Source organism: Periplaneta americana, chromosome 10 (assembly GCF_040183065.1).
Source record: "Periplaneta americana isolate PAMFEO1 chromosome 10, P.americana_PAMFEO1_priV1, whole genome shotgun sequence".
Classification (NCBI taxonomy): domain Eukaryota; kingdom Metazoa; phylum Arthropoda; class Insecta; order Blattodea; family Blattidae; genus Periplaneta; species Periplaneta americana.
In genome coordinates this window covers 11,908,326-11,932,986 of record NC_091126.1, presented here as the reverse complement: position 1 = coordinate 11,932,986, position 24,661 = coordinate 11,908,326, and the positions used below count along the sequence as shown (strand labels likewise).

The window sequence follows — 24,661 nt, the reverse complement described above, 5'->3', positions numbered from 1 at the left end:
TGCTACTTTTTAGGAAAACTGTACTGGTACGTTGTCTGGCAAAGACAATGATTAGCGGAGTTTTCACGATAATCGAATACCATTAAGTATTAAATAGCAAATAGTGGTTAGTAGAAATGACGGTAACTGAAGGTAATGATAATTGAAGACTCAGTGTATGAAGGCACTAGTCTGCAAATTTTAATAACTTGGTAATCTTTGATCATTGTATAATTTGACTTTGCAATATTTCTGTTCAAAACATGACCAAAATCAATGATCGCAAAGCACATTCATTCCTTGTAATGAAATATGGATGAAGGCATTTGGGAAATGTTGAATGGTAAATTTTTTAAAGGTAGAAACTGGTTACCACATGTATTGGAGTCAGTAATATTTCAAATGCTTTCTTTTTGCTATTGAATTGTAAAAAATAATAGACGAAATTTTAAGTAATGAAGCAACTTCACCCTCCCTTCCCAATAAAAATTAATTATTAAAACCTATTTTCTTTTACATTCCTGTTGCTTCATTAATATCATTAGATTCAGCATATGGTTTGTTCTTGGATAATATAGTGAAGGGTCAAGTGAAAGAAATGATGTCCACAATAAGCTGTTCCGAGAAAATGACGTTTTAATGCATTCACCTTGCCTGTTCTCTACCCGCATTACATATCTTCAAATCTGTTTTACAAGGACTACGTTGCTTATTAGCACGTGGTGACTCGACAGGCTTGTAGTACCTCTGAAGAACAACAGAATGTACTACTTAACTAAAAAATGTCAAAAAGTGGACTTCGACGTTTTTTCCTCTGACTCTTCAAATGATGTCATAGTCAAAGAAATATATGATGAAAAAGCAGGACGAATGTTTCACATCACATGTCTCTGGTGTTGAGATAATCCATGGTTTACGTGGACATGAAGCCTTCTTTTCCCTCTGACGGCCAACTTTCAATGGGTTTTTATACGACTTGGATCATTTTTCTGTTTCATACTTTAGGCACGTGATAGTGTTTGTACTGAGCCACTAGATGATATCATCCACTTGTTTTGCACCAAAAGTGAACATGAAGCATTTTTCTCACTTTGATATCTTTTTCCCCCCTTGGTATTTAATGACACTGTATCAACTACAAGGTTATTTAGCATCAGTGAAATTGATGATAGCGAGATAAGACCGAGAATTCGCCATAGATTACCTGACATTTGCCGTGTGGTTGAGGAAAGCCTCGGGAAAACCCCAATCCGGTAATCAGCCTAAGTGGGAATTGAACCCACGCCCGAGCATAACTCCGGATCAGCAGGCAAGCACCTTGGGCTGACTGAACTATGCCAGTGACTGCTTTGATCTTCATATTTATTATAAATGAATATATACATATATCACAATACAATAAGCATTCTTGAATTAAGAGTTCACCATCTAGGAACACAGTACACCTTTTAATTTGCTTCGTAAATTTCATTATTCAGTGAGGAGCATTTGAAGAATGGAAAAGCTAAAAGAGCTAAGCACCAGAAACATGTTTTCGAGATATTCAATAAAAACTGTATAATGTTTGTAACTTTTAGTTAAAATTGTTTAAAAAAATGATGTAAATGAACTTCAGATTAGGCTACTGTGATATATGTTGCTTATACAAGCTTTTCTCAAAAGGTATTTTAAGAAAAAAGAATATTGTGTAGTCATTTGGAAAAGAGCTAAGTCTAAACTGTCATTTCATATCTAAAAGAGCTATGTTCTTTTAGCCAGAGTCTGGGTTTTGAATAGATGATAAGGTTAAACACTGTTATTATAATATACTCTCCAAAGTTGTTATTACGATCTTGCTAAAACAACTGAATAATTGTATTAATTTGCCTTAAACACAAAACAAAATGCCAAGAAAATTCTGGAGTGTCCTTAATTTTTAAGTTGGTTATTTAACTACACTGTATCAACTACTAGGTTAATTATCGTCAATGGAATTGGTGATAGCGAGATGGTATTTGGTGAGTTGTGGCCGAGAATTCGCCATAGATTACATGACAATCGACTTAAGGTTGAGGAAAACCTCGGAAAAAACTCAACCAGATAATGAGCCAAGCCGGAATCGAACCCACGCCCGATCGACAGGCCAGTGCCTCAACCAACAGAGCTATGTTGGTGACGAGTGTCATTATTTCTTATGATGTAATATAAAGAAGCTTATTATGAAAATACAGAAACGAAATAAATCAAAATCACTGTAAGGCCAGAAAATAGGACCATTTTTCACTCTTTACTTACTAATACCTTCTTAGAACTTTTGGTACCCATTATCCACAATTCAGTCTGCACCTTGAATGAAGTGAAAACCAAATTCCTAGTCATACCCAATTTAAAAAAAAAAATCACAAGTATGTCTTCTAGATGAGGCTTCTATGAACTCTAAAATGTATAGTTGTAATCAGAGTGTGGTGACACCTTAGATTGTACTTGTTTCCCCTTGTCGGTAACGTTTGCTTCCTTTTCAAATTTGTCATGCTTAAAAGCATCTCTTGAAGATAAAAAATCACTTCTAAATTATCGTCATTGTTCAATGCAATACAGCCGACTTGGTTGGCGAGTTGGTATAGCGCTGGCCTTCTGTGCCCAAGGTTGCGGGTTCGATCCCGGGCCAGGTCGATGGCATTTAAGTGTGCGTAAATGCGACAGGCTCATGCCAGTGGATTTACTGGCATGTAAAAGAACTCCTGCGGGACAAAATTCCAGCACATCCGGCAATGCTGATATAACCTCTGCAGTTGCAAGCGTCGTTAAATAAAACATAACATTTAACAACATCAATGCAATACTGCACAGCACTAAAATCAACAGCCATGTACACTTAGCGGCAAAAATAATGGGCCGACTCTTGGTCGATAGAAATGCTAAGTTCTATTGCGCAGTTCACTCGTGTAAACGTAACCCAGTGCAAGGTATTGCTGTGGTGTTTCTTCATTGAAAGTCGTCCATCTATAATGTAATAAACCTTACGAGCAGTGTGTGGCCCAGTGGTAAGAAGTCTGATATCCGTGCCAGGGGTTGTGAGTTCGCCTCCTGGTACGGTAAAATTATTATTATTTTTTTTTTTTAACTTTTATGGAATTTATTAGTTTAAAAGTGAAATGGCATTTGTTAACAAACTTCGTTATGCCTGCCTTGTAAAAATATTATTGCCCATCACCTGTGGACTATTAATAGGTGAGACCTGGTCTGTATAAACAAAAATACTTGTTTCACATCCTAAAAAAACGGACGCATATCAAACACAAATAAATAATTAAATTAACAAAAACAAACAATTTGTTAATATATTAACAAAACAAGGCTGTGGTGGGGACTAGCATCTCGTCCACAAACCACCTGCGTCAACATCTGCCCTCATTCTGCGCGGCATGGAGTCCACAAGATTATGGAACAGGTCTAAATTCTTGGCCATCTTCTCCCTTGCATCTAGAACTCTGTCCCACAATTCCTCAGGTGTCCGAACGGGTGGTTGTTCTGCCCAATTAGAGTGTAAGATCCTTTTGACTGCAACCCACAAATTTTGAAACGGATTCATATCTGGTGGATCTGGAGGCCAGTCGACTGGGTCGACATCACGCCTCCTCGTAAACCATCTTTGAATCCGGTTGGCGGTGTGTATCGGATGATTATCCTGCTGGAAGAAAAGTGTTCCTTCTGGATATTGTTTTCGGGCGGAAGGGGTCATTACATTTGCCAAAATGTGTTCGTAGACTTCTGCCGTAAACAGACCGTGGATGCGTTCCAGAAGTCCTGCCCCATCGTATGACATCCAGCCTCAACACGCGACCCTCACGCGAAGCGTATCGGTGGTCATTCATACAATAAACTAGGGCAGTACTATCATTGCTATTGGAGACAATCACCTCGTCAGAGAAAATGACATTTCTCCAATCAAAGTCCAGTCAGAGAGTAGCATACACAGAATGTTACTGGAGACAATTACCTGGTCAGAGAAAATGACATTTCTCCAATCGAAGTCTTGTCGGAGAGTAGCATACGCAGAATAACCTATGCGAACCAGGGCAATGAGTTATTGTTTCTGTGCCATTTTCAAGCGTAATGACGAGACAGAACGTTATATTAACAGATAGCAGTATTGCTTGAAAGAGAGAGGGAGGTTTATTATTATTAGAGTTTGGGCATATTCTAAGATATATCGCCACATAATTATAGCTTTGCGAGACACATATGATGGCAAATTTGTAATAAAAAAAAAGAAGATTGGGGGAGATTCGAACCTTCACTACTACTAACTTGTTCGATATACCAATGCTGTAACAACTTACGCTACTGCAACTGTTCATATCAGTTCGGCATAGTACATGGTTTTCCTGTTCATATTCGCTCCGGTCAATTTTGTATTTATCAATTTTTATTATTATTTCACTCTTCAAGGGCCCTGATGTATCTAGAATCAACCCGCCATTCGATTTTATTACATATTTTAGCCTCTTAAACAAAATACAGCAAATTTAAATGGTTTAATTATGTGTTACCTAGTGAACTACGGCGTTGACGAGACGAGCATGCGCAATGTATGTCTCTGGAACTTAGAAATTGTCGGCCGGCCCATTCTTTTTGCCGCTAAGTGTACGTATGTTTATAGAATCGCTGTTTTAATAGCTACAGTCAAGCCATTTGACTACAAACGCACATAGTTCTTTTAGGAATTCCAATGGATCTGCTCACACAACCATTTCCATCTTGTGACGTCCGCCGAAAACAGTAGGAAAGAGATGAAAGCATAGCTCATTTAGCACTGCATTGGCGCAGGTGTATAGCTTCTTGAAATATGAAAATCTCAATTTTTCTGATCTTGATGCTTAGCTTCTTTAGCTTTTCCACTCTTCATTTATTATCATCCAAACATAGGTGGTATCAGTCCCCACCGAGCTGTGGTTTAGTTACTGCGAGGCACGCGTCTTATCCCAAGCACTGATAAAACACGATAAGAGTTGTAAAATTTGTACTTATCTAGCTCACATTCCTTCCTCAGAAATGTTAAATGTTATGTTTTTTAACGACGCTCGCAACTGCCGAGGTTATATCAGCATTGCCGGTGTGCCAGAATTTTTGTCCCACAGGAGTTCTTTTACATGCCAGTAAATCTACGGACATAAGCCTATCACATTTAAGCACACTTAAATGTCATTGACCTGGCCCGGGATCGAACCCGCAACCTCGGGCATAGACCAGCACTATACCAACTAGGCCGACCCTTCCTCAGAATGTCCCCCAATTGCTGCAATACATTGTTCATATCTTTTTATGAAATTGTTAAATCCACTCACAAAGATCCTCACTTTCCCATTCATGACTTGGTTCGGATGCCAAAGCAATGGAAAACCTGGATTTTTCTTCAACACACTAGCCCACTGAGACGTGTAATATACATAACTGACAGTACCAGTGTGTCACAATTTGAGAAGTTTTGAAACAGCTGTTTAAAATTGAAAATTTTGATTGCTGGTAACAACAGATACTTAGATATCGAAGATCAAACACGTGAGAATGTGTGCCTGTGTGTGCGTACTGGTGCCTAGCCATTCCTCAGCCAGATAACAGACCGCTACCTTGGATCTGTGTAGTTTGTAAGCAGCATCCTGTAACTACCTTGAATTTCATTGATAATCGTTAATTTCTCAGTGTCTTTCCTTGAAATACTTTCAAAATATCATTCTTTTGTTGACAGATAAATGTGAGTCGCCAGAGTATAGTAGAAGGAAGGAATGTCGTGTACCAATGCACATTCTTCAGAAAGAAAAGTGGACACCACCAAGATCTCCGTTCAATCTTGTTCAGGAGACCTTGTATCATGACCCTTGGCAGCTACTTGTGGCAACAACTTTCTTAACTCGTACATCAGGTAGGAGTGATACGGTATATATCATTAGGTGACACTCTATTATATTTGACATTTCTGTCATCAGTATACTATATAGAAAGGTTTGAATTCTGACATATGTACCTGAACTTTATTTTACAGATGAGAATTTGGTTCACTATAAATGTGTGTATTGGAGAAAAAATGGGAGTATAAGGGTACAGTACATCAGTTATTCATAGATTTCAAAAAGGCATATGACTCGGTTAAGAGGGAAGTATTATATGATATTCTTATTGAATTTGATATTCCCAAGAAACTAATTCGATTAATTAAAATGTGTCTCAGTGAAACATACAGCAGAGTCCGTATAGGTCAGTTTCTATCTGATGCTTTTCCAATTCACTGCGGGCTAAACCAGGAAGATGCACTATCACCTTAATTTTTTAACTTTGCTTTAGAATATGCCATTAGGAAAGTTCAGGATAACAGGCAGGGTTTGGAATTGAACGGGTTACATCAGCTTCTTGTCTATGCGGATGACGTGAATATGTTAGGAGAAAATACACAAACGATTAGGGAAAACACGGAAATATTACTTGAAGCGAGTAAAGCGATCAGTTTGGAAGTAAATCCCGAAAAGACAAAGTATATGATTATGTCTCGTGACCAGAATATTGTACGAAATGGAAATATAAAAATTGGAGATTTATCCTTCGAAGAGGTGGAAAAATTCAAATATCTTGGAGCAACAGTAACAAATATAAATGACACTCGGGAGGAAATTAAACGCAGAATAAATATGGGAAATGCATGTTATTATTCGGTTGAGAAGCTCTTATCATCCAGTCTGCTGTCCAAAAATCTGATAGTTAGAATTTATAAAACAGTTATATTACCGGTTCTTCTATATGGTTGTGAAACTTGGAATCTCACTCTGAGAGAGGAACATAGGTTAAGGGTGTTTGAGAATAAGATGCTTAGGAAAATATTTGGGGCTAAGCGGGATGAAGTTACAGGAGAATGGAGAAAGTTACACAACACAGAACTGCACGCATTGTATTCTTCACCTGACATAATTAGGAACTTAAAATCCAGACGTTTGAGATGGGCAAGGCATGTAGCACATATGGGCGAATCCAGAAATGCATATAGAGTGTTAGTTGGGAGACCGGAGGGAAAAAGACCTTTAGGGAGGCCGAGACATAGATGGGTGGATAATATTAAAATGGATTTGAGGGAGGTGGGGTATGATGATAGAGACTGGATTAATCTTGCACAGGATAGGGACCGCTGGCGGGCTTATGTGAGGGCAGCAATGAACCTTCGGGTTCCTTAAAAGCCATTTGTAAGTAAGTAAGTAATAAATGTGCGTGCTTTCGAAGTTGAATACCTTGAGGAATAGCTAACCGCAAATCAAAGTATCATGAGTACTTCAATCTGTTTGATTTTCATACAGTATAATGAACTGAGGAATGTGCGCAACATATATGAGCATAGCTGACTGTGAAACTGTTCTGTCCTCTGCTGTAGCCAATGGGAAGAAGGTATTTCCTCTCAATATCATGACAACCATTAAGCTTTGCCATTCTACACATTTGACATATCACACACTTCTCTGTCGTACAAAATGTTCTGCATGAACAACTTGTTGATAACAGTTGCATCAACATACAGGGTGCTTCAAAAGTGATTGGAAAAAAGTAAGGATGAGAAGTAAATACTTAGAGAAGTAAAAAAAGTTACAGTAAACATGGGTCCACATATTAACTGTTTACGAGTTAATCCCATCTTGTTCTGGTTGGGACTCGCTGAATACTAAGTACTAATTCCAACAAAAACAATTACAATTTTATTTAATTTGTATGTATGTATGTATGTATGTATGTATGTATGTATGTATGTATGTATTTATTCACACTGCAAATGGGTATATACCCGGTGGCAGTAGTAACTAATTACACTCAGTAATGACAATTAATAATAAACACAACTAATAAAAACAATAATTAATAATAATAATAATAACAATAATAATAATAATAAAAATAATAATAATAATAATAATAAGGGGCATCCTAAATTAAATGAAGCATGATCACTTAAAATAACATTTAAAGTAAATCTAATTTGTATCTTAACCCTAAGTTCGAACTAAGACCCACGAGTGCGACAGGTTCATACCTGCACAAGTACCTTTCGGCACTACACTTATTTCGCTGTCAACTCACTCACTGCACTGATTCTACCTGATTTCACTAACACTTCTAACCATTTCACTGTTCAAATACTTTGCACAGCCACTTCACTGACACCAACACACTTCACTTACACAATAGACTTCACTGACACTACACACTTCACTGACACAACACACTTCCTCACTGATAGAACACTTCAAATAACTAGATATCAATTACACCCTTTAAATAGTGTGTATAATATACTACAGTCTATTAGTAAAGTCCTTAAGCCTATTTTTAAATACGTTTTTGGTTATTGGTAAAGCCTTTAGTAAGTCTGCAGGTAAAGCATTCCAGTCCCTGATAGTACGATTGAGAAAAGAAAACTTTCCAGTGTCTGTCCTCTGTCTTCTTTCCCTCAATTTATATGAGTGGTCGTTCCTTGAAGAGTAATTTGACGGCTGCAACCTATTTTTTATTTCTCTCCAGGCAGGCTCACCTCTGTATGTTTTGAACATTGTGCATAATCGAATTCGCGTTCTCCGGTCCGTGAGAGTGTCCCATTTTAATGGTGAATTATTACGACAACACTTGAGAGCCCGTTTTTGAATCTTTTCCAGTGTCTTAATATGTTCTAATCTGTAAGGATCCCAACATGCAGCACCATATTCCATTTCTGGACGAACTAGTGATTTATATGCAATCTCTTTGGATTTATCAGAGCCTTTTCTTAGTACCCTCATCATAAAGTGAAACGCCCTCCATGCCTTTCCCACTGTGTCAGTAACGTGTTCCCCCCAGACGAGATCGCTGCTAAATGCTATTCCTAGGTATTTACATTTGTTAACTTCCGGAATTGTTTCACCCCCTAACATATATGATTGTAATGCCAGGTCAACCCGTAACAGAGGTGGAGCGAGCTCCTACCACTCGAGACCAATAATGAGACAGTAAAATTCATGATTTTGCCTTCAACGTCACAGAAATGTGATTGAACGAACATACACGGAAGAAACTTTTTGTTTGTATAAGAGTAAAGTTTGTGGATAAACAAGGTGCAGTACAGTATGAACATGTTAACTGAATAATTTTACAGCAGATGTGAAAAATGCTGGTCATGCACTTGAATGCATCTGTCTAGTCTTCTCTGCAAAGACCCTAGAATGCATTCGAGAAATCCTAGCTCATTCTTTATTTGCTGGAAGACATCTAAAATCTGATGCTGCAATTCTTCAGGTGTGATGATGTCTGTTGTGTAAACCAGGCTTTTTACATAACCCCATACACAAAAATCCAAAGGATTTCAATCCGGAGATCTAGGTATAGGTCCTCCTCTACCTATCTACTGTTCACCATATTGTCTGTTTAGATATGTATGTATTTATTTACGTTGCAATTGGGCAAGCTCCAATTGGCAGTGGTACAAACAATACAAGCAATACACAATACAGTTATATACATAATACAATTAATAATAATACATAAAATAACCTAATTTTACATTACAACGTACATATATATACATACATCCTTCATAACTTTCACATTGGTATTGGTTATAATCTTTCACTTTATTCTCATCTCTCTCAATATATTGGCACTGTGACACATTTCACTGACACTTTAGAACACATTTCACTGACACTATAGAACAAATTTCATTGACTATAAATTATCCCTGATCGGAACTATTCTCTGCACTGTAAAACCATAACTTCACTGACTCACCACGCTTCACTGATACAACAGTTTAAATAAGACAAACAAATTACACCCTTATTCATACTTATAAACAGAACTACATTTAAACTAAACATTTCTAGTCTAAGACCCTCTTACAAGCTATTTTTAAATCCATTTTGATTCTTGCGTACACTACTTTTAACACTTGAATATAAGTAATTGATTAACTAGCGGACTTACTCGTGTTAATTATGTAAGTTTGTGCGGCTTACACCTTTTCAACACCTTTCAACAATCAAACGCACCCACATAACAGGCAGAGAAGTTCGAGATGACGCCGAGATCTAGTAGGCTCTGAGAATGGTGTGTTAAATACCGAAAAAGCCACATAAACTTACATAATTAACACGAATAAGTCCGCTAGTTAATCAATTACTTATTTTTAAATAATTTACAGTTCAAACCAAGGGAGTAACTCATCAGGCTAAATAAATGCATGTCACCTTAAAAAATAAATGTCACTTTAATTTTAATTTACACTTTATACACAATGTTTTAAGTTATTCTTGAATCTCCTTAAGAAAGAATAGACCTCAAAGACTGCTGCAGGTAGGTCATTGCAATCATTTATAGTTATATTTAAAAATGAGAATATACCTACATCTGTTTTCTGCTTCCTACATTTGATTTTAAAATCATGATCGTTTCTACCATAGTATGTTGGCTTCTCTAACCAAGCCGTTATGTCTACCCATGCTTTTTGACCTAGATGTGCTCTATACAATGATGTTATTCTAGTTTTTCTACGTCTGTTTTCCAATGTTTCGCATTTAAGTTCTTTTATTGTATCATTTCCGTCTTCTCTTTTACCTTTAACAAATTTAGCTGCGCTATACTGATTCTTTCTAAGGAATTTATCTGATATGTAAGGAATTTATCTGATATATAGGAATTTATCTGATATGGTCTCACACTTAGAAAGAAGTGGATTGTGGAGTGTGTAGCATACTTACGGAGCATGAATGTTGCTGCTTTACCGTATCCAAGTGGTGGGTTCACTGATAGCCCCAATAGCAAAAAATGGCATTATCTCGTAAATGGTTAATTTGTGAACCCATGTTTACTACTTCTCTTCGTTTTTACTTATCCCTAAATGTTTGACCATCACTTTTGAAACACTCTGTACAAAAGCAAATCCTCAGCCTAGCCACTGGCATAGCTGAAATGAGGCTGCACTTGGGTGTGGTTTCGAATCCCACTTGGGATGACTACTGGGTTGGTTTTTCCCATCTGTAAGAGGAATGTCAGGAAGTCCCATGACGAATCCTTGGACTCGTGTCTCTAAATGCCATTTTACTCTCATCAATTCCATCGATAACCAAAATAAGACTTCTGGCCGTGGTATGTTCAGAACAGAGTAAAAAAAAAAAGCACTTTTTGTCTGTGACTCATTGTTAGGGAGCAGATTTTTATGTGCTAAAAATTTTAATATGTTTATTTTTTATGTGCTAAAAAGTACGAAAATATTTGCTAAAAATAAAAAAATATATATTTTTTTAAATATGACAAAAATACCTTACTTAGCTTGAAAAAAAAATGTTACTAGATACTCACCAACCACACTTGAGTGCTAGTAGTTGGCCGAGAATTGCAGTGAACAACAAAGGCCATCTCCAAATTCTCCATCACAAATGCATGCCGATTATCTATGAACAACGACTTATACTGTGAAAACGATCTTTCCACATCACAGGACATCGGACGTGCATATTTAAAGAGAGGAATGTCACAAACACAAACACAGTCAATTTTACCTACAGGTACACCCTCCAATACTTGAGCAACTTTACACAATTTTTTATATCCACAGTTTTTTCCAAACACATTCTGGAATTTGTCCCTTAGTACTTGTACTTCTGAACTTGGTAGCGAGTCTAGTTTAATTTTCACGGCACATACATCCCTGTTTCAGACAACAGGTTTTTGGATGTTTCGAGTTTTTCTTATGGAGTCACACAAAAAGCTTAGATTTGCTAATAGGAAAGTGAAATCGTTTTTTTAACAACCATCTTTCAGTATATCTTGAAGGATATCGATTGATGAAGCCGATAACAGGGAGTCACTTGATAGACATGAGCGAGAGGCGAGAGATTTGTTTAAATTAAATAATGTTCATACCCAGCTCTTATCTATTGTGTTTCACAAACAAAGCGTGGAATGAAATCATCTTCAGCAACATTAAACATTCCTAATTATGTGTTTTAATATCTCTCCTCCTTGTCTATGTTAATTTATTCTCTAATAATAACACTGATATAATGCCTAGCTGTTCTCAGAACTTGAGGTGATACTATTACGAAAATGGATCACGGATACACCACACTGCACTTAGAAACACAAAGCAACCAAGAATTCTTAAAAAGATAACGTACTTCTGAGTGACATAATTGATATAGTTTTAAAATGTTTAAAAGTTCTTGTAAAAAATTATTTAAGTAAAAAAACTCCAAGATTTATGTGTTTATAATAGATTTCCTGAAAATATGTATTTACATAATTTTTTTGTGAAAATGTGTTTTTATGTGAAATAAAATTCGGGTTTTAAACTTGAAACTTCATGTTCGGAATTTTTAACTTTGTTAATTGTGTTTTATCACACACAAAAATAATATTTAATTACATAGGAATCCACTCCTTACTCATTGTATGGAAATCATTATAGTAGACTCTTGCTAATCCGGCCATTCCTTGTACTGAGGGGTGCTGAGAATGAACAAAGAATTTTGTTTAATTCTTCATCATTAAAGTGTACGTTCTCGAATACTGTGAAAAGAATTGTGGCAATCCAGAGTTTTGGACTGTAATCGAACAAAGACAAGCGAATCAAGGCGCAGTGAAATGGAGGTTCAATGAACGTGAAAATATGCGTACGTCAAGGCAGCACGCTAGGAAGAATGATAAAATGCAAACGACACAAAACTTTATTATCAATGATGTACAATGTCGATACTACCAGATACTAGTGATTGTGAGGACAGAATAGATAGGACTTTGGAGAGGTTATTAGCGAAGAAGAAGAGTGCTAAAAAGTGAGTGCTGGAGAGTTAGGGGTGGCAAAAGTGTAGGAAAAGGAACAGAGAAGAAAGTGTTAAGTGTAAGAAGATAGGGTAAGAGTGGAATATGATAGACTATCAAACAATGAATACAAAAATGTGAAGTGGAATGAGAGAGAAATTGCAAGTGTAATTAAGTGAATTAGATATTTCAATTTTTCAGTGTTATGGGCTGGGAGTAGTATCAGGGGTACTTCAACTGTAGGAGTGTTATAGAAATAAATATATGGAAAGAGGTAATAAAATATGAAATTTAGGAGTGAAGCGAAAAGAAAATGATAAATATGTAAATAAACAGAGGGCAGAAAAAAAAGTGTTGTAAATAAGAGTAAACTGAAAAGTCAGAAAGTAATGTAGGAGAAAATAGCGGGAAAACAACGATTAAGAGTAGGCAGGATTTGAGGGTAGAGAAGAAAATAAATAAATAACGCAAATTATTAAGGAAGGAATATGCAATATCTAATAGGTGAGCGAGAAATGGAAGGGAGACAGCCTGGGTAAGAGGGAGAGAATAGAAGAGGATAGAGGGAGAAGGACATATAGCAATTCAGTATAACAGAACGTTATAAAGTAATCAAGAAGTTCTCGGCAAAGAATACATCAATAGAAAAGAGTTACATGTATTAAAGGGATGGTGGATCGATGTGAAGGTCCACCATAACTGTGAATTGTAAAGTTGATTGACAAATAAATATCAGATATCAAATTCGGACTAGTCTTCAGACAGTTTACTAAACAATAACAACAGTTGCAATAACAATTATTACAAATTCAGACTTATAATATACCCACATACTTGTATTTGCTTAGAAGTTAAGGGCTTTCCATCAAATTTCTGAGTTGTTTGAAGAGGAATAGTGTATATGTACTATGCTACTGAAAGTGCACAAACTTCGATATTGTCAATGGATGCCCCTTGCATCTCTGTCACTCTCCTCCTGTGCCCCTCTGCTGGCTGCTTATCACCATCATGAACTTCCCCTCACAGGACACAGATTTAATTTGGTCGCTTAGTATACAATTGGTACAAATTCCTGAGAAAAATATTACTGTAGAAGTGACAGGAAGTACACTAGAAGGAGCCGGACAATTGAGAGGTCAGATTACTGAGTAGGATGACGAGATCAAAATTTAGGAAAGCAGAACATTTGCTGGAAAAAGCAGGACATTGTGCAAAAAAGCCTGGCATTTTAAATCTTCAATGAAAAATAAAAATTTATTCACCTTGCTGTCAGGTTTAGGTCTTCACTGTTTGTACAGACCCAGAAAAAAAAATGAACCACCTAATTTTACTAAGTTCCAGATACAACACATTGCGCATGTGCAGTATACAAGAGTGCCTAAATGTATGCTACTTGTGGACAGTCTTGCGAAACTTATTGCCTACTTTCAGGAGGACTGCTACCAAGACTCGGCCCACATTTTATTTCTGTATCTGTACTTATCAGAAGACGTAATTTTCATCATCAAATTTGGTTTTTGCAATAAATAACTGTGGAAATCATTACAAGTAAATTGTTTAAAATTGTACTGGACAGTTACAATACCCTTCACTGTGTCAACCAAGAGTCGATTTCTCTCATCAGACCACTGTGTGTTTATCAAGGAAAATACCCTTTCAAAATTTGCATTGTGTGACACGATAGAGAGGAAAACTGACACACAATCAGCAACTCGTGTTTAAAGTTTTTGAGACACTTTCATTGGTACAAATTCATGTTCTAATCTATTTTAAAGAGACTCTGACTGAGTTTAGAATTTGTGCAACATCCAATAAGCAATTATGTCGTTTTTCAAGGGATTTTATTTTAGAATGAAATACATTCAGAAGTGAGCTTATAAAAGAAAGAAAAAGTTCTGAGAAGCCATTGTTAAAAAATTGTTGTACCATATTCGGAACACTACTCTCTGAAAAAAAGTATGATTTCAAAGCAGTATACCAGTGTACAAATGCAGGTCATATTACTTGTCATGAAAGAGGAAAAAAGGGAAGCATTCGGAAATTTAGAATAATCTGTGTTATGTTAGCAATTGGTTTATTAGGTTTACATTTAGCTGGAGGTGGTGCAGTATATTACAAGATCTTAATAAAAATCAAGGCATAGCCATTCTTATTCTTTGAATAGCTGGGAAAAGTCTCAACCGTCGTGATTTAGAATGGTATAGCAACTGTTGGTAACTGATATCCACAAAATCACAAAACTCTTTTTTCAGTGTGTACAGTTTACACTGAAAAAGAGTTGAACATTTTCAAGACTATAAACTCAAGATCTAAGGGGATCCTATTAGATCACTGGGTACACTTTTATTGAGAATGGCAAAAACATTCTTTTCAGAGGTACCCGGCAGGTCTATTAATCCCTCCAAACTTTACGTTTGCATTGTCCCCACAGAATGAAATGCATTTTTCGAGCAAGATGTGACTTTCTAACTAATTAATTAAAACATCTAATATGATTTGAGCAGTTTCATTTTCACAATTCTCGAAATAACTGTTTTCCAGTCAAAATACTGTTCCATGCTCGGAAATAACTTCTGCATATTTCCTCCATCTCTACAGTATTGCTTGTTTGTTATTTCATTGGCAATTGCGTTTTCTATCAACCACATGTATTTCCTGTTCTTATTTGTAAAGTCTGTTCATTTTGCTTCATGGTTCATTTAATCATACGTTTCCTTTCTTTCTAGATCCTCTATATTAAACTTACTTACTTACTGGCTTTTAAGGAACCTGGAGGTTCATTGCCGCCCTCACATAACCCCGCCATTGATCTCTATCCTGAGCAAGATTAATCCTTTCTCTATCATCATATCCTACCTCCCTCAAATCCATTTTAATATTATCTTCTCATCTACGTCTCAGCCTCCCTAAAGGTCTTTTTCCCTCTGGCCTCCCAACTAACACTCTATATGCATTTCTGGATTCGCCCATACGTGCTACATGTCCTGCCCATCTCAAACATCTGGATTTAATGTTCCTAATTATATCAGGTGAAGAATACAATGCGTGCAGTTCTGCGTTATGTAACTTTCTCCATTCTCCTGTAACTTCATCCCTCTTAGCCCCAAATATTTTCCTAAGCACCTTATTCTCAAACACCCTTAACCTATGTTCCTCTCTCAAAGTGACAGTCCAAGTTTCACAACCATAAAGAACAACCGGTAATATAACTGTTTTATAAATTGTAACTTTCAGATTTTTTGACAGCAGACTGGATGATAAAAGCTTCTCAGCCGAATAATAACAGGCATTTCCCATATTTATTCTGTGTTTAATTTCCTCCCGAGTATCATTTATATTTGTTACTGTTGCTCCAAGATATTTGAACTTCTCCACCTCTTCAAAAGATAAATGTCCAATTTTTATATTTCCATTTCGTACAATATTCTCGTCACGAGACATAATCATATACTTTGTCTTTTCGGGATTTACTTCCAAACCTATCTCTTTACTTGCTTCCAGTAAAATTCCCGTGTTTTCCCTAATCGTTTGTGGATTTTCTCCTAACATATTCACGTCATCCACATAGACAAGCAGCTGATGTAACGCGTTCAATTCCAAACCTTCTCTGTTATCCTGGACGTTCCTAATGGCATACTCTAGAGCAAAGTTAAAAAGTAAAGGTGATAGTGCATCTCCTTGCTTTAGCCCACAGTGAATTGGAAACGCATCTGACAGAAACTGACCTATACGAACTCTGCCGTATGTTTCACTAAGATACATTTTAATTAATCGAACTAGTTTCTTGGGAATACCAAATTCAATAAGAATATCATATAAAACTTCTCTCTTTACCGAGTCATATGCCTTTTTGAAATCTATGAATAACTGATGCACTGTACCCTTATATTCCCATTTTGCTCCATTATCTGTCGAATACACCTCAATATTAAAACCTATATAAAATTTTATGAAAATATGTCGTATAGAAGTGAAGTTATTAATTTTGTCCAATAATTGAAAACTCCCGAAGAAGGCGTAGTTTCTCTTGCCCAAACGTAATATTGAGAGTATTCACATAAAAATAATATGCTACTAATAGTAAAATTACTATATAAAATTTTATGAAAATCATATCAAATAGGAGTGAAGTTATTCTGTCCAATTACACCCCCTAAGAAGGGGCAGTTTCTCTTGCCCAAACGTAATGAGTATTTGCACATACAAATAATATGCTACTAATAATAAAATTACTAAATAAGGTTTTATGAAAACCTGTAAAATAGGAGTGAAGTTATTGATTTTATCTAATTACATCCCCTAAGAAGAGGTACTTTCTCCTGTCCAAACATATTGAGAGTTTTCACATAAAAATATGCTACTAATAATTATTATAATACAGGAATTACTATACAAAATTTTAAGAAAATCTGTCAGTGAAGTTATTAATTCTAAGAAAATCTGTCAGTGAAGTTATTAATTCTAATTACACCTAAGAATGGATAGTTTTTCTTACCCAAACATACTGAGAGTTTTCACAGAAGTAATATGCTACTAATAGTTAATGTATAAAATGTTATGAAAATCTGTCAAATAGGAATGGGGTTATTAATTTTGTCCAGATAAATTTGCGTTTTTAACCACTACGGAATGTGATGGTGCTCCAATCACATTTTTACCTCCGAGAAAGACCTAGTACTCAATTTGATAGGACACTGCATGAACCTCAGGGCTGTTCTGGATTTGGCAATGAGAGAATCCTGTCACCACCCAGGATCGAACCGGGATCTTCCAGTTCGTAGCCAGTTTACTACTAACTGAGCTATCAAGCTGCCCATTCTATATGTGATAATGTTCATTTTCAGGAGAGGCTGCAATTCCTGTGTTATGGAAATTTCTTGAACAGTGGCCAAACCCTGAGTCTGTAAACAGAGCAACATTGGATGAACTTGCTGCAGTTTTAGAACCTCTTGGTTTACACAGAAGACGTGCTTACGTCATCAAGAGAATGACAAGTAAGTACAGTAAAGTATTTCTTGGTTTAGTTGATCTTTATGTTGTGGAAAATTTATTTTTGGAATTATTTGTCAAGCTGAATTCATTTATCTCAGTTATTGGATGAAGGGTGTGTGAGAATTTAGCTAGCAGAGGTGAATCTTGACGAGAACGAAAAATGGCTGTTAAATATTGCCTGAGGCCTGCTAATTCATGGACAGAGATCTTCTAGATGCCATAAATCTTTGACATTCCATTTTATTTTCCTTTGAAAGGAACACTGCGGGAGATTTTTATTACCCTTATTCTAGTTGAAGAGAACAGGACAAAAGTAATTACATGAAAGAAATTCTAGATACGATTGAACAAAACCAAATGGCGAAGTTTGAAACAATTTTCTGCTCAGTGTGACTCTAACAACACAGATATCTGCAGGTCTCGCACAGTACAAATCTTGTCTTGTGAACTACTTCTTTCATACATTTCCAGTATTTCAGGAATGATTGTACATTCTAAAGTAGGTTGTAGCAGAAAAATACGAAGTATAAGTGACCTTCGGTTCAGCCGAGGCGTCAGCACCACTGTGGTGCTAAATGTACAGGATAGCCTTCAGCACCGGCCACATATGAATCATCTATGATCTCATAAATTGGTTTTCAGAATTTAAATTGTGTGTGAGGATTAAACCTAGATCTTTAATAGAAAAAGGACAGGCGAAATATCCAGAATTAATACTGTGTTGAACATTGGTTGTAGAGAAACTCTATGAAAACTTATGAAACAACATTTTTAACATTCAATGGAAAATTATTAGTACGAGTATACTCCAGATAATAGGACTATGTATATCATGTGACGCAATAAATGATACCATAGGTTATACATTAATATCTGCAATAAAGATTAGTATTACATGCCTTAACTGTTTCTCAATTCATTAAAACATATCTAACTATTGTTTCATTTCTACAACCAAGAAATGTTGGTAAATATAAAATGTAAATAGCATTTTCACTCTGTAAAGAATAGAGTATGTAGCCTCATAGTGAAGGAATGGTAACAGGGGTGTTTCATTGCTTAGCCACAGTAGCGTATCTATTGTATTGTATTTATTAACATTCCATGGTATTCATACATTGCTTTACAGCTAGAATATGGAACAAGTCAAAAAACTTAATACTATTATAAAGTCTTAATTTATAGTCACAGTCTAGATGAAATATATATACAGACGAGATTTACAATATAGTCTACTAGTACAACACATAGTTTTAGTATCAATTTCATGAAGTGTTATTGAATGTCATGAATTCACCTACAGAATAGAAGGCGTGAGAAATTAGGTACTTCTTTAATTTGGTCCTAAATAATCTTATGTTTTGAGTTTCATTTCTTATATCGATAGGAAGGCTATTAAAAATTTTTACTGCCATATAACGCACTCCTTTTTGATAGCATGATAGACTTGCCGATGGAGTATGAAATTCATTTTTTTGACGTGTATTTATGCTATGAACTGTTGAATTAGTTACAAAGTTTTCACGATTACATACAAGGAAGACTATTAATGAAAAGATATACTGACAAGCCATGGGCAATATTTGTATTTTTTTGAAAATAGTCCTACAAGATTCCCTAGATTTGGCACCTACTATTATTCTAATTACTCTTTTTTGTAATAGAAATATACTATTACTATCTGTGGAATTTCCCCAGAATATTATTCCAAAACTCATTACCGAGTGGAAGTATGCAAAGTATTGACATTTACTATCTCTTGCATAGATCTAATAGCAAAACAAGCTGAATTTAGTTTGGGGGTAATTTCTTTAATATGATTTTTCCAATTTAACACATTATCGATTTTTAAGCCAAGAAATTTGGTTGTTGTTGTTTCTAATAGGGATCTATTGTTAATTATTGCGCTAGAAATTTGCGAGGTTGAATTTGCACAGGATTTAAATTGAATTATGTTAGTTTTGTTACAATTTTATACCAATTTATTGACTGAGAACCAGTCACATATTTTGAAGAGAATTTCCTCTGTTGGAGTTATTGGCTGTAATTACTATACTTGTGTCATCTGCAAATAATATGGGATGACCTACATCTTTTATTATCCCTCGATCTGCTCTCGCAAACTGCCCGTGTGCAGTGGAGAGTGCATTTGCACAAAGAGCACGGGTTGCTGATCACTGCTCTGCTGTCTCTTCACCAGGTATAACAGTAGGAGATACTTCGTTTAGTGATAAATTAAAAAATATACTTCTAAATTATTACTCCTTACCAGTGGCGGCTCGTGCCTTTCTTGGATGGGTGAACACAAAAAAATATTGGTAATGAACACACTGATATAGGCTATTCTCGTATAGGTGAGTCACACGTCAGAGATAAACGAGTTCTAATACGCATGTACCAAATCTACGCATATACACCAAAATTAAAACCATTAAACAAGAGTAGAGTAAAATTAATTCATAGGACCCACCTTCACTGCTGTTGTTGAAGGTCTAGATTTATTTTTAGAGAAACTCCATGCACCTAGTTTTGAGAGATGCAAATTTATCAATAACTCTAATGTTGTTAACAAGTTTTTTTTCCACGGTCAACATAGCCAATGTACTTAATCGCTCTTATGTCATTGTGCTACGGAGGAATATTTTAATCCTCTCTTAATTTAACAACCTCACAACTTTACACACGTGTGTTACTTACTTTGCTGAACAAAAGACAACAGAATCAGCCCCCGTGCGTATCGGTATTTTGAAAAGAAACAGTAAAGAGAGAAAACGAGGAAAGAGGGAGAAAGGAACAGGATGCCAGACCCAAGGGAGATGGAGCATCTCTGTTTCTCTGTCACTAGCACGTTAAGACCTGTGCGAGCCAGAGCTATTGTAACCATTGTACCAAACCAGAAAATATTCTCGCCTGAGGCTATTCCACCCTGCTACGGAAAAATTGTGCAAACTGCTGTCAATCTGTCCAATAGAGATTTAAAGACACACGACACACGAACGGGACATTTTCTCGAGACGAAATATGTAGGAACGTCATTACACATTGGAAAGTAATAGATGTAATAATATTAATACAGTAATATGTACGATTATTGTTGTTTTTTAAGGTGTTCACGTGCTCCTGTGCTCATATAGAGGAACCGCCACTGCTCCTTACTTAGTGAAATAGGTCCCAGAGAGAGGTTCTAATTATTAGGGTACTTTATATTTTGAAGCTTATACTGGGTGAACAGTATAGAGCAGACCAGGTTTCAAAGCTCTTAGCCAGCTGGCCGGCTATGTGCGCGGAGGTGGGGACTCAAGACCGCGACACACCATAGTGTATATTTACTGCGTACTTCCTGTCATCCGCCTCTGCGTGCACAGCAAGCCAGCCAGCTCGCTAAGAGCCGTGAAACCTGTTCACCCAGTATTAACACTATGCTGATTTCGTATTTTAAAGATTGTGCGTCTTTGGTTTGATCAAGAGTATTTCATTGGTACTTTTCATTGAAAAGTATTATCCTCTACAAATTGGGGACAAAGTGTGAGATCTATTATTTACTCTGTTGTGACAATTAAGAAATTGTTCAGAGCCTTAATATAGCTAATATTTTTTCCACCTGTCTTCCAAACAACATACATAGATAGCGTAGGCTCTTTACAAACAGAAGTTTGTTTCATCATATTCTTAAATAACCTACTTGATATAGATCTCTGTACCAGGTGGCGCGGGTTCGAATCCCGATCGGGGCAAGTTACCTGGTTGAGGTATTTTCCGGGGTTTTCCCTCAAACCAATACGAGCAAATGCTGGGTAACTTTCGGTGCTGGACCCCGGACTCATTTTCACCGGCATTATCACCTTCATATCATTCAGACGCTAAATAACCTAGATGTTGATACAGCGTCATAAAATAACCCAATAAAATAAATAAAAAATAGATGTCTGTATAGTAACTGTCATTAGTTACTCTGTGTGTGTGCAATACGTTTCTCTTTGTTTCAGTTGAGTATGAAAAGAAGAAATGGAGTTATCCAATAGAATTATATGGAATTGGAAAATACGGCAATGACTCATACAGAATATTTTGTGTTAATCAGTGGAGATATGTGAAACCAAACGATGGGAAACTTAATCAATATGTGAACTGGTTGTGGCGCAATTATAAAAGTCACCATTGTAAAACATGATATTGTGCTAGTGTAGATTTCGACTGTTCTCAATTTTTAACAGTGTACAGTGCAGAAGTTATATAAAGTATGTGATGTGCTGGACTGCCACAGGATAGCAGAGTAGTACAAGAAGCTTTCTAACTTTTACTCAGATTATGCAAGTTGTCAAAGTCACTTTTCTGATAAATCAAGTAGAATTGGGTAATGGAAAGTTACAGATGTCCAATGATGTGAAACAGTTTGATTTTAGAAAGCTTTCTAATTTTTACCCAGTTTATGCAAGTCTTCAAAATTGCTTCTTTGGTAACCAAACGAAAATGAGTGGTGGAAATTTTCAGATGCCCATTGTTGTGAAACATTTGCTTTTATGAAGATTTCTGATTTCTATAGAGTTTATGCAAGTTATCAGATTTACTTTGCTGGTAAACAAAAGAGAAAAGATTACAGAAAATTTGCAGATGCCTATTGTTGTGAAAAATTTGATTTTAGGAAGCATTCTTATTTTTACACAGTTTATGTACGTTATCAAATTTACTTCACTGATAAACCAAAGAGAAAAGATTAGTGAAAATTTGCAGATACCTATTGTTGTGAAAAATTTCATTTTAGGAAGTATTCTAATTTTTACACAATTTATGCAAGTTATCAAATTTATTTCACTGGTAAACCAAAGAGAAAAGAATAGTGGAAATTTACAGCTGCCTATTGTTGTGAAAAATTTGATTTTAGGAAGTATTATAATGTTTACACAGTTCATGCAAGTTATCAAATTTACTTCACTGGTAAACCAAAGAGAAAAGATTAGTGAAAATTTGCAGATGCCTATTGTTGTGAAAATTTGATTTTAGGAAGTATTATAATGTTTACACAGTTCATGCAAGTTATCAAATTTACTTCACTGGTAAACCAAAGAGAAAAGATTAGTGAAAATTTGTGGATGCCTATTGTGAAAAATTTGATTTTAGGAAGTATTATAATGTTTACACAGTTCATGCAAGTTATCAAATTTACTTCACTGATAAACCAAAGGGAAAAGATTAGTGAAAATTTGTAGATGTCTATTGTTGTGAAACATTTGCTTTTATGAAGATTTCTGATTTCTATACTGTTTATGCAAGTTATCAAATTTACTTCACTGGAAAACCAAAGAGAAAAGATTAGTGAAAGTTTTCATATGCCTATTGTTCTGAAACATTTGATTTTAATAAGCATTCAATTCAGAGTGGGCTATGCATAGCTTCCTTGTATGGTTTGGTGTGCTCCTATACAATTAAGTGTTTTGCGGGTTTTGTTTAATTTAATTGTTATTTTAAAGTTTTGTTTCTGAATTAAGTGTTTCACTAACATCAGTACAGTAAGTGACTTTATTTAAGTGTTTTTGTCCCATTAAATCCACTACTTCTGCCCATTATGGATATGGGAGAAGAAGCAGCCATTGCTAATGCCAAGAGGCAAAAGCTGGAACATAGTTCTCCATTTATTTCACAGAACAAATTTTCACCCTTAAATAATATAAATGAAGACGTCACTGATGTAAGTACTGAAAGTCAAAATAATACTAAAAAGTCAGACAAACCTAAGACTAAACCAGACCTGCAGAACTGTAGCTGCTGAGAGTGACTGCCTTACTACCCCTCCTTACCCCACTCACCTTTTCTACCAGTGCGGTCATGGCATTCTAGTTATGCTCAGCTGCATCAACATTCATTCTCGTGGCGGCAGGTATACAATACGCTATCAAGAATGAACAGATAATAAAAATCCTTAGGAACATACCTTTAGAAAGTAAGACAAAAATGAATGAGGGAAAAAAATAAGTTAAAAGACATGTAAAATAAATTTTAAAATGTATGTGTGCATATAATGTAAGAAGGTCTACCTATGTATATATCGTCCTATTACTAGTAAAGCCAATTAAGTCCACTTTTTGTGTAAAATAGGTTAAGTACAGTCCCCGATTTATCTTTCCATGCTCTGTATTCTACTAAGATGAAATAAGTCCGAAAAGTTGTATGCAGGCAACAAACCAATTACTTTATTTGAAGAATTTATTATGATTTTTCGTGCATTAATAAAGTTTTAATTCCTGTTTTCACAAAACTTGCATTACTGGACTTAACTGGTTTTACTAGTAATAGGACGATAAATAAATTGTAAGTTGATAAGTGAATGATAGCTATATGACCGGATATCAGTGCTGTCATTCAACATTGAAACGCACTCCAGCCAAATAAATAAATATATAAAAATTAAATAAATGAATACACAATACGCGTACTGCAGTTTAAAGAGAACTGGAACATGGCAAAATCTAAACGCGTAAAGAAATACTACTACCTGGTACATCCGCAATGACAACCTACACAAAGACTTGAACGTGCCTACAGTTGAATCCATCCTGCGCAGCTCTTACATATGACTCCATCACTCACTGGTTAACCATCAAAATGACCTGCTTAATACCATCCCAGAACAACTTCCACCATCTCGTCAAATAAGAAGATTAAAAAGAAAAAGACATTCAGATTTGTTGTTTGAAGTTTAACATTTTTGTTTTCTTTTACATATTGCCAGAGGACAGTCATAGGACTGCAACCTCCATGTTCTTTGTGTGTTTTTATAGCACAGTATTTATAATTTTTAAGCACAATTGTATTGTACATAATTGTATAATAAGGTTTTTCTTAAATTAAAAGAAAATAAGCATTCTAATTTCTATACAGTTTATGCAATTTA

The 24,661-nt window shown here is 35.7% G+C and overlaps 1 protein-coding gene across 7 annotated transcripts in view; it reads left to right on the top strand.

The window, feature by feature from the left end:
- LOC138707442 (methyl-CpG-binding domain protein 4-like) overlaps positions 1–24,661 on the top strand; it is a 187,083-nt gene that overhangs the window by 10,948 nt on the left and 151,474 nt on the right. For 5 of the 7 annotated variants that reach the window (XM_069836861.1, XM_069836863.1, XM_069836860.1 and 2 more), the window contains 3 exons: positions 5,708–5,881; positions 17,625–17,774; positions 21,759–24,637. In XM_069836861.1, coding sequence (XP_069692962.1) covers positions 5,708–5,881; positions 17,625–17,774; positions 21,759–21,943 — 509 coding nt within the window. In that variant the 3' untranslated portion in view covers positions 21,944–24,637. Of the gene's footprint in view, positions 1–5,707; positions 5,882–17,624; positions 17,775–21,758; positions 24,638–24,661 lie in introns of those variants that run through there. The other 2 variants (XM_069836865.1, XM_069836864.1) reach the window with 1 other exon arrangement.